The sequence below is a fragment of the Eleginops maclovinus genome, chromosome 8 (assembly GCF_036324505.1).
Source record: "Eleginops maclovinus isolate JMC-PN-2008 ecotype Puerto Natales chromosome 8, JC_Emac_rtc_rv5, whole genome shotgun sequence".
Lineage (NCBI taxonomy): Eukaryota > Metazoa > Chordata > Actinopteri > Perciformes > Eleginopidae > Eleginops > Eleginops maclovinus.
The window spans coordinates 16,220,102-16,234,541 of NC_086356.1; the positions used below are offsets into that span (position 1 = coordinate 16,220,102).

At 40.5% G+C, this 14,440-nt stretch overlaps 1 protein-coding gene across 2 annotated transcripts in view; it reads right to left on the bottom strand.

Annotated features, from left to right (window-relative positions):
• ap3b1a (adaptor related protein complex 3 subunit beta 1a) overlaps nucleotides 1–14,440 on the bottom strand; it is a 48,318-nt gene that overhangs the window by 20,120 nt on the left and 13,758 nt on the right. For both annotated transcript variants that reach the window (XM_063889903.1, XM_063889902.1), the window contains exons 7-22: nucleotides 13,746–13,928; nucleotides 12,918–13,073; nucleotides 9,892–9,989; nucleotides 9,725–9,779; nucleotides 9,566–9,637; nucleotides 9,029–9,091; nucleotides 8,771–8,903; nucleotides 8,570–8,679; nucleotides 8,229–8,405; nucleotides 7,216–7,402; nucleotides 6,264–6,394; nucleotides 5,301–5,457; nucleotides 4,660–4,837; nucleotides 2,624–2,777; nucleotides 1,617–1,665; nucleotides 705–808 (exon numbers count right to left, since the gene is read on the bottom strand). In XM_063889903.1, coding sequence (XP_063745973.1) covers nucleotides 705–808; nucleotides 1,617–1,665; nucleotides 2,624–2,777; nucleotides 4,660–4,837; nucleotides 5,301–5,457; nucleotides 6,264–6,394; nucleotides 7,216–7,402; nucleotides 8,229–8,405; nucleotides 8,570–8,679; nucleotides 8,771–8,903; nucleotides 9,029–9,091; nucleotides 9,566–9,637; nucleotides 9,725–9,779; nucleotides 9,892–9,989; nucleotides 12,918–13,073; nucleotides 13,746–13,928 — 2,007 coding nt within the window. The remainder of the gene's footprint in view (nucleotides 1–704; nucleotides 809–1,616; nucleotides 1,666–2,623; nucleotides 2,778–4,659; nucleotides 4,838–5,300; nucleotides 5,458–6,263; nucleotides 6,395–7,215; nucleotides 7,403–8,228; nucleotides 8,406–8,569; nucleotides 8,680–8,770; nucleotides 8,904–9,028; nucleotides 9,092–9,565; nucleotides 9,638–9,724; nucleotides 9,780–9,891; nucleotides 9,990–12,917; nucleotides 13,074–13,745; nucleotides 13,929–14,440) is intronic.

Genomic DNA, 14,440 nt, shown 5'->3' on the forward strand with positions numbered 1-14,440 from the left:
ATGATGAACATATTAAAACCATATTAGCACCACAGTGTTCTGGTGTTTAATCTTCAAACACCAGAGTTAGCGCAGTCCTGGCTGTGAGACACACAATAGAAACACCAACAGCAGGAAGAATGGTCTGGACATTTTCCTCCCGGGGGAGGGGGACAAGATACAAAATATACAGACGTGCAGAGTCGCTCACACACTGAGGAGAGAAAGGAGCCGTCACACTAGGAAAGGTCAACCATCAGATATACACAACACCGAGACACAAGGGACGCAACATCTGACAGAGAGAGATGGAAGGTGACGGAGAGGAGGAGAGGAATAAGAGGGAGAGAGGGGGAGAGAAATACAGCGGGTGGGCTTATAGATGAGACGCAGAAATAGAGTTCAAGGGTGTGGACGAGCAAAAGACGGCGAGGGTGAGAGAGACAGACTATAACAGATACAGGAAACAGGAAGAGCAGTGTGCCGCGCTGACTGACTATAAATATAAGGAGGCAGAAAAGGTCAATACTCGGCGTCTGGAGCAGAAATGTTGCACAGGGGAGAGAGGCTCATTTCAGCATCTCATACGCTGCTGCGCTGCTTTATCAGTGTCACACAGAAAGGAACAATTGACTCTCAACACACGGTGATGGAGGGGATGTCATCCTGTGTGTGTTTTCTAAAGCACACACACACACACACACAATAGTATACCGGCCACTAACCTGCATGGTGGAGGAGACGTTGGAGAGAGAAAGGCCTTCGAGGTCTGAGAGCAGGCTGGAGGAGATGACCGAAGACTTTGGTGCATTCGTGGGAGCAGGAGAAACTAAAAAGGACAAAACAGAAACACATCATTTAAGCTTGTTAAAGTCACTGTAGAGTAGAACTTGCATTGCTGTGTATCAAAGTGTCCATTCTTGATACTCCCACTGTGGCACATACACACAAAATGTTCTAATTCTATATGCAGCAACTTTAAAGCTATAGTGATTGTTCTCTGGCCAGTTGGGGGATGTGAAATAAAGCAGAAAACACACAAACTAACATGTTATCTGCCCAAAATAGAATATTTTATTAAAGAGTATTTAGCAGTTAAAGCCAGATCATTTTAACCAGAAATTAAAATCTCCAGAATTTTGCAAAACCGCCTTTGGAGATGTCTGAGCTGCAGACAATTTATGGCTCTGATAATCACTGAAGTACGTCCAATCATGTGCTGCAGTTTTGTATTTTACATGCATTTTTGTATTACAAAGCTTTAATATTTGTTTTATTCTAATTTATTAAGATACATTTATTTATAAAACAAAAGTTTCAGGGTTTAATTGAGGACTTAAGTCATTTGTATATAATATGCAAGTATATAGCTATCGTTCCTGTAAAACTAATTTGGTCAAAAGTGATAATCACAAGTGAAGTGTTTCCCCACATCATTAATGCCGGACCACCACCTATATGTGTCTGTACTGCTGTAAAATGTTTTATGTGAGAATTTGCAGGACGTACAGTAAAACATCACACACAGTCTTTTGAGTCTGTGTATATGAAATCTGTTGGGAGTTCAGCATTAACCTAAGCTTTAATTAGAAACCAATATGTTGTGATTAACAGCGGTACAGTGAAGATTAACTTACAGTCAACTAGATCCAGTAAGGAGACTTCCACCTTGGACTTCACTTCCGCCTGAAAAACAAAAATAGCAACATGATGATGAGCAACATAGAGTAATGACAGACAGAACAACTTACACCTCAAAAACTAAACAAGTGAAAATGTGCTCTTTAGCAGGTGGAATGTCTCAGCACGTAATTCTCTTTCATCCCAAAAACTGATTCTTTGATTTATATGTAACATGTCAGATATCTTAAATGACCAGTCAAGCAGTTTCAGGTCACACCTGGTACATGCCACTTTCTGCGCCTGGGACCCAGCTTGTCAGGTCTCCATTTTTGGGAACACATATAGCTGGCAATAAAAACGCATTTAAACATACAAGCACTTTTATCACCCTTTCTGCACACTCTCCTAACCAACCAGGGATCCATTTACATCAAATAAAGAACCATAAAACTCCACTCTGCACACTCCAGGCTGAGCTGAAAGGAAGGAGGACAAAAAACAGGAGGGAGGAGAGTGAAAACAAATAAAGTGAGAAGCCGTATCTTATCAGATGGTCTCTTATTGACGCTTGGTGGCAGTAACGGGGACGGAAATGTTGTTACTAAACGGAAGAGAGAGGGAGAAAGAGAGGGGGAGAAAGATGCATAATTCATAGGCTGTGTCCCAATGACAAAATATATGAAATGGGAATTTCATAGTCCAAGAAAGGAAAGGGAGGGTAAGAAATAATGAGAGAGAAAAAGATGGGAAGGGGACAAATAAGAGAGGGGAAGAGACAAAAATAGAAGGAGAAAAAAATTAATACCCTGCAATTGTGATTTGACGTTCATGCCACATGGGGAATACACCAGGATGAGTGTTATTTTGTACAGTAGAATAGGAAAATACCAAAATATGTTATTCTTATATTTTCTGGGACATCCGGATGTTTGGGGATCACTCCTGCACCTTGCTGTACATACGAAATTGTCCTCCTACTCTCCTCAGTATTAGCATTTTTTCAGTTACTGAATCAAGTCACCTTGGGTTTGGACTTCACATCTTTCTTCTTCTTCTGTGGTGTTGCGGGGGGGTCCGAGTCTGAATCCTCTGAGTCTGTCTCTGAGTCGGAGGAGCTTTCAGCTGATGAGCTGCTGGCCTGAGCTACAGGACCATTTCCATTTTCATCTGAGTCACTGAAACACAAAATAAACAGACAGGTGAAAATATGCATTTATGCAAACTAAAGGACTCCACACTTACTTAGTATTTACATAAAACACATACTGGTTCCATTGATATAATTTGAACAAATTGTCTGGAAACCATTAGGCAAACAAACTTTTATTATATTTATTCTCTATCCGAACTAAAAGCCTGAGCGCGGCGCGGTCAGAACAACAACGATCAATTTGTTTTTGTTTGTGAAGCTAATTCAATGTTGCATTCACTCAAAAAGATTTTTTCCATCTTTCTGCTCTCTCTTTCACTTGCTCTGTCCCTCTTCAATTTGTCCCGATAATGAGTGTTTACTCCGCCTGCCTGGGATTTTCAGCCGTTAAATTAATGAGGGGAATTGTGACGGTAACTGGCTTTTTAACTTGGGCGATGATGAAAAGCCAGTATTAATTTGGCCTACAGATTTCATTTGCTGCGAACAGGAAAAAGTGATATAAATCACTGTGGGCCTGATTAGGCCCTGCCTGGAATGACTGGGCCATAATGAGGGCATTATGCTGTGTTTGTTGTGGAAGCACTGGGGTGAGCTGGTCTAATTACTGTGTGTATGTGTGTGTGTGTGTGTGTGTGTGTGTGTGTGTGTGTGTGTGTGTGTGTGTGTGTGTGTGTGTGTGTGTGTGTGTGTGTGTGTGTGTGTGTGTGTGTGTGTGTGTGTGCGTGTTTGTGTGTGTGTGTTTGAGCACTGGGGTGAGTTGCTCTAATTATACTCTCTAATGGAGAGAACAGGGTCAGCCGGTGGCCTGTCACACAGCAGATTCAGGTACAATGTGTGTGAGTGTGTGTGTCCATGAGCAAATGAAGTAGAAGTGCATAAGGAACTAAATGTGCCAGTGTGTAAGAGAGTGTACGTGAGCATATTCAGTGGTAATGACTCAAACCTCATTCATTGGCAACACCAGGCTGCTAAATGACCAATCAAAAGTCATTATCCATTAGCCATGTAAATGTGGGTTACGCTACTGGAGGAAAATTCTCCTTGATTAGCTTGTTAATGGAAGTCACACTAACGATACTCTAGCAGCTCTGCCAGCCTGGTGTGTCCGTGTCGTGTGTGTGTGTGTGTGTGTGTGTGTGTGTGTGTGTGTGTGTGTGTGTGTGTGTGTGTGTGTGTGTGTGTGTGTGTGTGTGTGTGTGTGTGTGTGTGTGTTAGAGATAAGTTGCATGTACAGTACAATAGGTGTGTGTGGCTCATTGATTTTACTGATTATCTCCTTTCAAAAAGATAGTTCCTCATCATTAATTTCATTGTTTTTCTATCCCCCAAAGGAATAACAACCTTGTTATTGGCTCAGGCTTAAGTTTTGTTGTTTAAAAAGGACATACAATTAAAACTTTTTAGTCACAATGTTGTTAAATATGCTTGTTTCGTTTCTTTGGTGCCTAAGATTGTACAAAAAATGTTGGTCATATTTTATTTAAAAATTCCTAACTAATTTGTAATGTGATTCATGTCTTTCAATGGATCACAAAATCTTTCTCCTCGCTGTAGGTGCAGATAGCCACAGGTCAAATTAAACTAATCTAGAAAGTGTAACATTCTCTACAATTTCCTGTTAAACATATTTAATGAAGTGCTAGCTAAACGGAGGGTAAAAACATGCAAGACGGTAGGTTGTGGTATAGATTATAAAATGGCAAAAGTAGTTAACAGATGTGGGTTGAGCTTATTTATTCAGCAAAGCTCTGATCACATTTGTTCTTTACTACGACTCTGGTTCCTCTCACACCTGTCTAATCCACTATGTGATGAAGTGAAAACATGAAACATCTGGATGCACAACTGCAGGGAAGAGAGATCCTGCTTCCAAGCTCAGAGAGGCGGAAGGAGTTTAACAGTACCTGAAAGCAGCAGGCGGCTTGCTCTTCTTCTGTGGTGCCTTCTTAGTCTTTTTCTTCTTCTTTGGTTCAGATTCAGATTCACTGGAGCTTTTTTCAGATCCACTGGAACTCTTTCCAGAATCGCTGGAGGTCTTCTCAGACTCCTCACTGCTTTCCTCCTCACTCTCACTGCCGGACTCTTTACAGACACACAAAACGGCAGTATAAACAGCATATCAAAGACTGGTGAATTTAAGTTACATTTCCTATATGTTCATGAAATCAAACACTGTTTTCATAACTTCTATAGTCTGCATTTTATCAGTATCAGTCAATGAATTAACAATCTGAATTAGCTCTTTTTATTGTATTATTTATTGCGAGTGGCAGAGTTATGAAATTCTTACCCATGTTTTTAGCTCACAAGCTAGACAGGACTTCAAATTAAATGAAGTATTAGGAGTTAATTCTCCTAATATTCTATCGGAGATGTATTAATTTGATGCTAATTCTAACTCAATTCCCTAAGCAGTTGCTTCAATGTTTTTGTGACCAATGGTAGAAATAACAAAGATCATTCATCTTCAAAACCACACACCAGGGACAAAACGTGTCATAACCACCTATGATTAATAATACACTATCCCACACAGAAAACACACCTTCACTGCTGCTGCCACTGCTGCTGCTGCTGCTGCTGTCTTTACTGCCACTGCTCTCAGATCCTTCCTCTTCCTTCTCCCTTTCATCGTCTGAGTAGAACTTGTCAGCAGATTTGGCTTTCTTGGTCTTTCCAACTAATGGAGCCCACTCCTGCACCTAAACAGATACAAGAAAAGGATGTGAGTTCAAGTAATCACAGCATCTGAGATTCACAATTTAGGGATAGGTGTATAATCAGATTCAAAAGTATTGTAAAGATTAGGTGTTTCATGTGAACATAACTAGTTATTGTTATTATTATTAAAAAAAACTATACTAACAGACCAAACTACTAACACAAATTAAAGAGTAACGTTTTTTGTCCTTTGAAGTCTGAGAGTTGGATATATTGGATATATACGCATTATACTTTTGTTTTGCTTTAATAAGATGCAATGGAATTAGTCATTTACCCAAATTGAGTCAGTTTTCAATCAGTTTTTCCCAAGTTTCCAGATTTGTTCTCTGTTTAATCAACCTTATACTTAAAACTAGAAACTTTGTTGTGTTCGTTTGTTAATTGTTTTATTATTAAGGATCCCCATTAGGTGCTACAAAATAACAATAATAAAGCTGGTGCTCAGAGAAAAAACAACATAATCAATAATATCCCTCACTGAAAAACAAAGTCCTCTAGTTTTTGTAATTTTTGGTTCTTAAACTTTTCACAAGACAACACAAGTTATTATCTTTGAGCAGTATGGAACCCAATCCAAATCCAAAAAAATTATGAAGTAAACTGTTTTGCACTTTTACGACCAACTGATTTAGTGTCAAAACAATATAAACCATAGCGCTTCAATAACGTTTGTCAGAAATAATGAGAAATGTATCGCTCTGCAGGGATGCTGAAAGTTCAGAGACAATATACAAACAGCTGTGTGTTAGAATAAGGAGAGTGGCATTAAGGTAGAATTTCTTACTGGCTCAATGACCTCCACGTTCCTCACAGACTGATCAGGAGCAACAGCTGGCCAATCAGAGAGCTCCTGGTATCCTGCAGCTTTAGTGTTGAGGCTGTGGGAGAGAGTGCCCAGCTGGAACCGGTCTCGATCTGCAAGTACAGTAAGATGACAACAAAAAAAGCACTGGGTTGAAAATACAGGAGCAAGGAGGAGGTAACTTTAAAGAAATAGAGATTAAGATAAAAGATAAGACCAAAAACAATGCACATTTCAAGAAATAGCCATATAGAGGATAACAGAAAAGCCACCAAAACAATCCTTAATGAGGAGTGGCTTAATGTCACTGTGTACATATAGAGACCTTTATTGCAAGAAGTATGTATTCTCATGCTTTAAAAATCAGCTCCTCGTTACACACAAACATACATTCACTCTTCTGTCTCTCCAGAAGGATAATCAGTGTGTGTGTGTCTGCTTTTCAAACCAAAGACAGAAAAAAAAGAAAGTTGTGTATATTAAGAATGACAGGGGTGGTTAACGCTTTCCATAAACATCCAGTAGGTGCAAACTGCTTCTGAATTTTAATGGTGTTGAATGCAGTATCTGTCCCTTCAGTGGAGGAAAGAGGGAGAGGGAGAGGTAGAGAGAAGAGACAGCTAAATGAGGAGATTTTTTTTCCTCCCAGTGTCTGAAAAAAGTTAACATTAGCTCAATAATTTACCCATCTCATTAGTCCAAGGTAAAGGGGTCTGACCTAACTGCCCTTCAGAGAGACAGACACACCAGAATAATAAAACCACTGTTTAAATCCACTTTGCATACTACAGGAAATAGAGTCACTAGATGTGAAATAGAGGTCCAGTTAATATGGATTCAGTGATTGGCTTTAGATGAATAACCAAACGTGAGAGGAATGGTATTTGATCTTAAAACCTCAACCTATTTAGAGGAGTTAATATGCGTTTGGTACCTTTGAAGGAAGACTCGAGCAGCGGTGCTGGTTTGGGGGCCAGTAGGATGCGCCTGGCGTACTTGTTGAGGGCGCCGCTCTTCTCGTTGGGCACTATCAGCTGTCTTATGAAGCGTGTTCGGTCTCTGATATCGTAGCTCTGGTCGTATTTGCCGAGGTTCAGGATGTACTGGGTCAGCAGCTTAGTCTGGGGTCAGAGATGATGTGTAAGGGGGGTCAAAATGAGGAGATTGGAGGAGACAAGTTGGGTAACATGTAAGACAGCAGACAGGGATAAAAGGCAAGCTTATATGCGGGAAAGTCTGGTATCAATCTGATCTAAATATTGGCATGAGAGTAAATTATTTACAATTTTCCTCTTTCCAGATTCCAAATTGATCAAACTAGGATATAGGCAAATACTTGATATACTACCAGTTTAAAAAAGTCTCCCCATTTCCAAATTGTGGTTCTTATTTCTGTATAAATAAAGTACCCTTCCTCTGGCCCAAAAACAATGAGACAGAGCTTTTGACATGTATTATTCAGGTGGGCATAAAAACAGGAAATGACTGCGGCCATGAAGCCCACATTATAACCCGAATCCTTCCCTGAAATGTCTTTGTCTCTCCCTCTCTCCTTCTCTATTCTCCCCGAGACATTACGAGGAGCAAGAGGTGTAATGATGATCGTTTGAGGAGGCAGCGCCTGGGCTCATAAACCCGGCGCAGGGGCCAAAATCACCGCCATCTCCCTGAATGGGCCTATAGACACCAAGCTGTGCGAGGAGATGCTCCATTACGTTAAAGCTGTCTCATTCACTGCTGTATATTTAAACTGGGCATTTACCTGCAGCAGTGTTCGATTTGCCGCAAGACAATGCTGTGTCTTGTGAAATAAAAGACGATTCATAAGCGCACATTAAGATAACAGGCATCTGATTTATCTCTGCTACAATGATGCCAATGCCAATTTCATATATTAGGTTACTTAGCATCATTAATCTTCCATGTGCAGGCAGGAATTTAATGTACCTGCTTGGAGTTGGTCAGGTAGAGTTTGGCTGCTAGGTTGACCGTCTGCAGCTTGACAATATCCTCCTCTGCTGTGAAAGTCTTCGCCATCTTACGGAGGACGTCAGGTGCAATTTTCGGCACCCTGTCGCAGTACTCTCCTATCAGCCACAGGATGCTGGCACGAGCCATGGAGACCTGCAAGTTTGAGTGGCAAATCAAAGAAAAAGAGCAGCAATATTCAGGGTAATTGCATAAACGCTGTAATATAGCTGGTTTAAGACACTTATTAGGTTGTAAACGTTCTAGTTGAATAAATACAAATGAATCAATAGTAAGAGTAATACAATAATGAATCATACAGTGATGTTGTCGAAGAGCTTGGCCATGTGTTTGATGATCTCGCTGTGCTGGGTGGGCTGAGTCTGAAGCAACTTCTTGATCACCACCACACTCTCAGCCACCACAGTCTCTGTAAAAACAATAGCAGACACTCAGATCACCTTAATATACTGAGGAAAGTAAACACGTGTTATCTGTAATCATTACTGAAAGTATTTTACCGTCTCTGTTGGAAAGCAGCAGCACCAGACCGCTGAGACACGTGTCCGTCACCTCAGTGATGTTGGTGGCACACCTGCCGATGGCCTGGATGGTGGCTGCAGCAAACGCCTTGTCCTGGCTCTTCACATAGGTCTGAAGAAAGGCAAGACAAGTGACAATGAGGAGGAGACAGCGGGAGGTGTAAAACCCCAAATTTCAATGTAACCCTTGACTATTAATGTCAATTACTGGGAGGAATTTAGAAAGAAAACACAAACCTGAAATTCCCTCAGAATGGTGGAGATGTTGGCTTCATTGGCCAGGTTGGTCAGGATCTCCAACTACAAAGAAGAAGCACGTAGAAGTATGTAGTATTCAGAAATCATTTAAAAAAGGCTTTGGATGCACAGCATATTATGCATTTTTAACCATCATGTAGAAAACATTTGAACATGAGATCATGTGATTAAAGTGTGTTATTTTCAAAGCAGAAAAAGTTTTTGGTTCGGCTTAAATTTAAACTTTTAAATGTGTGCATGCATGTATAGTATTTGCTCTGATGAGAGCAATTACCTTCATGTAACCTCACCTTAGATTTGGAAGCGCATTCTGTCTACAACCAATATTTTCTACACATTACAAACTTGAATGTCTCCAGCAGATATTTGGATAGCATTATAATGGGTAATAAACCACCACAGAGTGTGAAATCATTTCTGAACATCATTTCCCCAATCTCAGTATCTTATTGGCCCTCATTTCAGCCCATATTGTGCAACAGTATGTCGTAATGCAAAAGATAAACTAGTCGTTACCTTCAGTGTTTTGATGTGTGTTGCATCCGTAGATCTAACATAGAAACTCTTCATGTAGGGCTCAAACATCCCCTGTTTGGAGATAATTTGTACTATTAGGCAGACTGCATCAATAAATCAACACAGTAATGTTGTTCTGAAGACCTCAAGCAGACCCACCTTCCTCTGAATGGACATGGTGGCTATATTCTGAAGCACTATGTACTGCACCTCTCTGTGCACAAAAGAAAGACAGACATTAAACAACATGGAGAAACAGGAAGTGTCACAGGAAGTCATTTATTTTAGCTGATTTAAGCAAAGGGAGCATTTTTATTCTAGATTACCTGTGGCTTCTTAGTAGTCGAACCAGTGACTTGGTGACAGTGTTGACTTCATGCGTAGGGGCCAAATGCCAATAGAGCTGAGCGACACACATCACCACCTAGAACACAGAGAAATTCAGTTAAATATATCTGTGCATTTTAACCTCTCTTAAAACATTCATAGACTTTAAACCATTAAAAAGGGGCCCTATTATACTTTTCTGGGTTTCCCCTTTCCTGTAGTGTATTATAAAGGTTTAGTCGCTTGTAAAACATTTCTCTCTCTCACACACACTCCCTTCCCTGCCTGAAATACAGTGGGGCAAAAAAGTATTTAGTCAGCCACCAATTGTGCAAGTTCTCCCATTTAAAAAGATGAGAGAGGCCTGTAATTTTATCATAGGTATACCTCAACTATGAGAGACAGAATGAGGGAAACAATCCAGGAAATCACATTGTAGGTTTTTTAATGAATTAATTGGTAAATTCCTCGGTAAAATAAGTATTTGGTCACCTACAAACAAGCAAGATTTCTGGCTCTCACAGACCTGTAACTTCTTCTTTAAGAGGCTCCTCTGTCCTCCACTCGTTACCTGTATTAATGGCACCTTTTTGAACTCGTTATCAGTATAAAAGACACCTGTCCACAACCTCAAATAGTCATACTCCAAACTCCACTATGGCCAAGACCAAAGAGCTGTCAAAGGAGACCAGAGACAAAATTGTAGACCTGCACCAGGCTGGGAAAACTGAATCTGCAATAGGTAAGCAGCTTGGTGTGAAGAAATCAACTGTGGGAGCAATTATTAGAAAATGGAAGACATACAAGGCCACTGCTAATCTCCCTCGATCTGGGGCTCCATGCAAGATCTCACCCCGTGGGGTCAAAATGATCACAAGAACGGTGAGCAAAAATCCCAGAACCACACGGAGGGACCTAGTGAATGACCTGCAGAGAGCTGGGACCAAAGTAACAGAGGCTACCATCAGTAACACACTACGCCGCCAGGGACTTAAATCCTGCAGTTCCAGACGTGTCCCCCTGCTTAAGCCAGTACATGTCCAGGCCCGTCTGAAGTTTGCTAGAGGGCATTTGGATGATCCAGAAGAGGATTGGGAGAATGTCATATGGTCAGATGAAACCAAAATAGAACTTTTTGGTAAAAACTCAACTCGTCGTGTTTGGAGGAGAAAGAATGCAGAGTTGCATCCAAAGAACACCATACCTACTGTGAAGCAGGGGGGTGGAAACATCATGCTTTGGGGCTGTTTTTCTGCAAAGGGACCAGGACGACTGATCCGTGTAAAGGAAAGAATGAATGGGGCCATGTATCGTGAGATTTTGAGTGAAAACCTCCTTCCATCAGCAAGGGCACTGAAGATGAAGCGTGGCTGGGTCTTTCAGCATGACAATGATCCCAAACACACCGCCAGGGCAACGAAGGAGTGGCTTCGTAAGAAGCATTTCAAGGTCCTGGAGTGGCCTAGCCAGTCTCCAGATCTCAACCCCATAGAAAATCTTTGGAGGGAGTTGAAAGTCCGTGTTGCCCAGCGACAGCCCCAAAACATCACTGCTTTAGAGGAGATCTGCATGGAGGAAAGGGCCAAAATACCAGCAACAGTGTGTGGAAACCTTGTGAAGACTTACAGAAAACGTTTGACCTCTGTCATTGCCAACAAAGGGTATATAACAAAGTATTGAGATGAACTTTTGTTATTGACCAAATACTTATTTTCCACAATAATTTGAAAATAAATTCTTTAAAAATCCTTCAATGTGATTTCCTGGATTGTTTTTTCTCATTTTGTCTCTCATAGTTGAGGTATACCTATGATAAACATTACAGGCCTCTCTCATCTTTTTAAATGGGAGAACTTGCACAATTGGTGGCTGACTAAATACTTTTTTGCCCCACTGTATCTCCATTGGGCTCCTTTTTTTCTTGCATAATTAGTGACATCACTATGTAACACTTGCGCTTCTATCAGCTGGTGCTGCAACACATTGTAAGTGATAGCCTAAGGGGAGGGACATCTCTAAGTGGTTGCCCACTCAGCAGAGCCAGCCAGCTAACCAATCAGAGCAGTCTGGGCTCTGGTTTCAGACGGAGGGTGAAAAGAGGTGCTGCAGCACAGGCAGTATGAGAGAAATATAGAGCTTTTTGAACATTAAAGCATGGAAATGTGACAGTAGAGACACAAAATACTAAATTGAACCTGAAAATGAGCATTCAATGCCACCTCTAAGTTGTCTTTTGTTATTTTTCAACCATTTTCAAGTAAGTGCTGCCCACTTTTTTCTCTTTATGTTACTTTTCCTCTATTTAATGTTTTATAAAATCGGACACAGGCACCCTGTAACTTGAAAGCTTGATGTTTTCATTGCACCACCATCAGGATTGTACCTACCTAAGTTAAAATAAAATACTTTCACACTAATTTCTTAGAGCTCTACAAAAGCACTCATGACCCGACTACACAGCATAAAAGGTCATTTTTCAGCGGAGCGTTAAAGAGCAGGCGGACGTGTGTCCATCGTTGCAAGCAGAATGAAGGGGGTTCAGGCATCTATGAAGATGGAGGATGTCACTGTGTTGTCGCGAGTAAAGACACAGCATGTCACATTTTAATCAACACTTTCATTTGGGAGCATTTTTCCTCCCGCTGCTACACAGCGACAGAGACCTTGAGGCTCCTGGGTGATGGAGATCTGCACTCACTGTGATTTTTATCTTCGTTTTTTTACACTATGGCAGGTGGGTGTGTCTGTGTGTGTGCGTGTGTGTGCGTGCGTGCGTGCGTCTAGATGTAGTGTTGTATTTGTGGAAGAAAAGGTATTTTGAAATGCATTACTGATCTGAAGTGAATTTAAAAAGTGTGGGCACCTCTATATAAGACCATAGAGTAGCTTTTATCTTAAGACCGTGGTGAGATACGAGAAGAGGAAGCACTCAGAAACCTTCATTCAGGTTTAAAAAGCAGCACACACATTTACACAAGGCTGGGATTTGGCTGTATGTGTGTGTTTAAGTGTCTGGCAAACTCACAGCAGTGTTCCTGCTCTGCAGCAGAGGTTTGGTGTTCCTCAGCAGCAGTCTGTGATCTGGATCCATGATGTAAGGCTTGTCCTCCGTCGTGTCTTTTTTCTCCTCAGAGTCAGAGTCATAGAACGCCTTAGCATTGTTCTCATCAAAATTGGCACCCTGAAACACACACAGCACCAACATGACACTAAAGCATAATGTTTTTCAGATGGTTATTGTGAGATAAAGGCGAATTGAGCAAATTGAGTGGCACACAGATGTATATTGACAGTACTTCTCTTATAGTAACCACTTTTCTTTAAATTAATTATTCTCTTAACTTCTCCATTATAGAGGAGCGATTTCATATTTACCCAGAAATCCATTTTGTACAGAAATCCAATATTTGATTATATTTAAAATTCTAAAATGTTATTTGTAAAAGATAACTCATTTAAAAACTAAATGTTTTAAATCTAAATACAGAAGTTTAACTCAAATCTCCAATCTCTCAATTGTGAATACAAAGACTTTCCCTCAGGGTTGTGTTTCAGTATAAGCGTTTACATAATTATTCTTTCAATAGGATATGGGATGTGATATTCTGTAAAGTACTTCTGATTCTGAAATACTTTTGGACCTACCCAGACTGACTTCCTGTTGAAGATGTCATTTTAGTAGTTCCCTAAAACAGCTGGTCCCTTTAATTTTTAGCAAACATTATTCAAACAAGAGAATATAGTGCATTTGTTGGTGACTATTTTCAGCAGTAGATAAACTAGGTATTTTGTGAAATGCCACTTAATAGACTTTGATTTCGCTGATCCTCGCTGAGGATGATGAGTGCCTCACCTCCTTCCAGGGACTGGTGAACTGCGTCCTGGCGTAGCGTGTCAGCATGGAGATGATGACCACCTGGCCCCACTCCTCCACATCCACCAACAGGTTACACAACTTCCTGTAGTTCTTATGGATCAGGTCAATGCGATCCGGACACACCTCTTCGAAAGCCATCACCACACTGCCGGCCACCAGCTACAGAACGCAACGAAGACAAGCAGAACAACAAGAATAAACATAGACAACTCATGAGGGAAATACTGTTGTTTCGTATTTATTCCTCTCCAGTATTAGCATTGGAGTTAATGGAAGTTGAGAGGATATGTAGCAGACAAATTGAACAAATACTTTAACTCTAACTAAGTGGTAATTTAAAGACTCTGGAGAAATAAAAACTGGTTAATAGATATGACCCTGGTAGAAGAAAAAACATAATTTGTTGTTAAAAACAAAAAAAAAACAATTTCAACCACACTGATTACCATGCACACAGTTCAAACGCTAATTAGAAGGAAAAAGGATTGCACTTTATTTATTTTTAACTCACTTATTTGACCCCCTGTGAAATAAATCCATCAATGAGAACTATTTTCTCCATAAATTTACATTTTCTCCCATACAAAACCCAACTAATGTTCCATCCACGGAGAAAGGAGGACAAGGATGAAGCAGCAGCTGAGAGAGAAAATGTATTTATATTTTTTAAC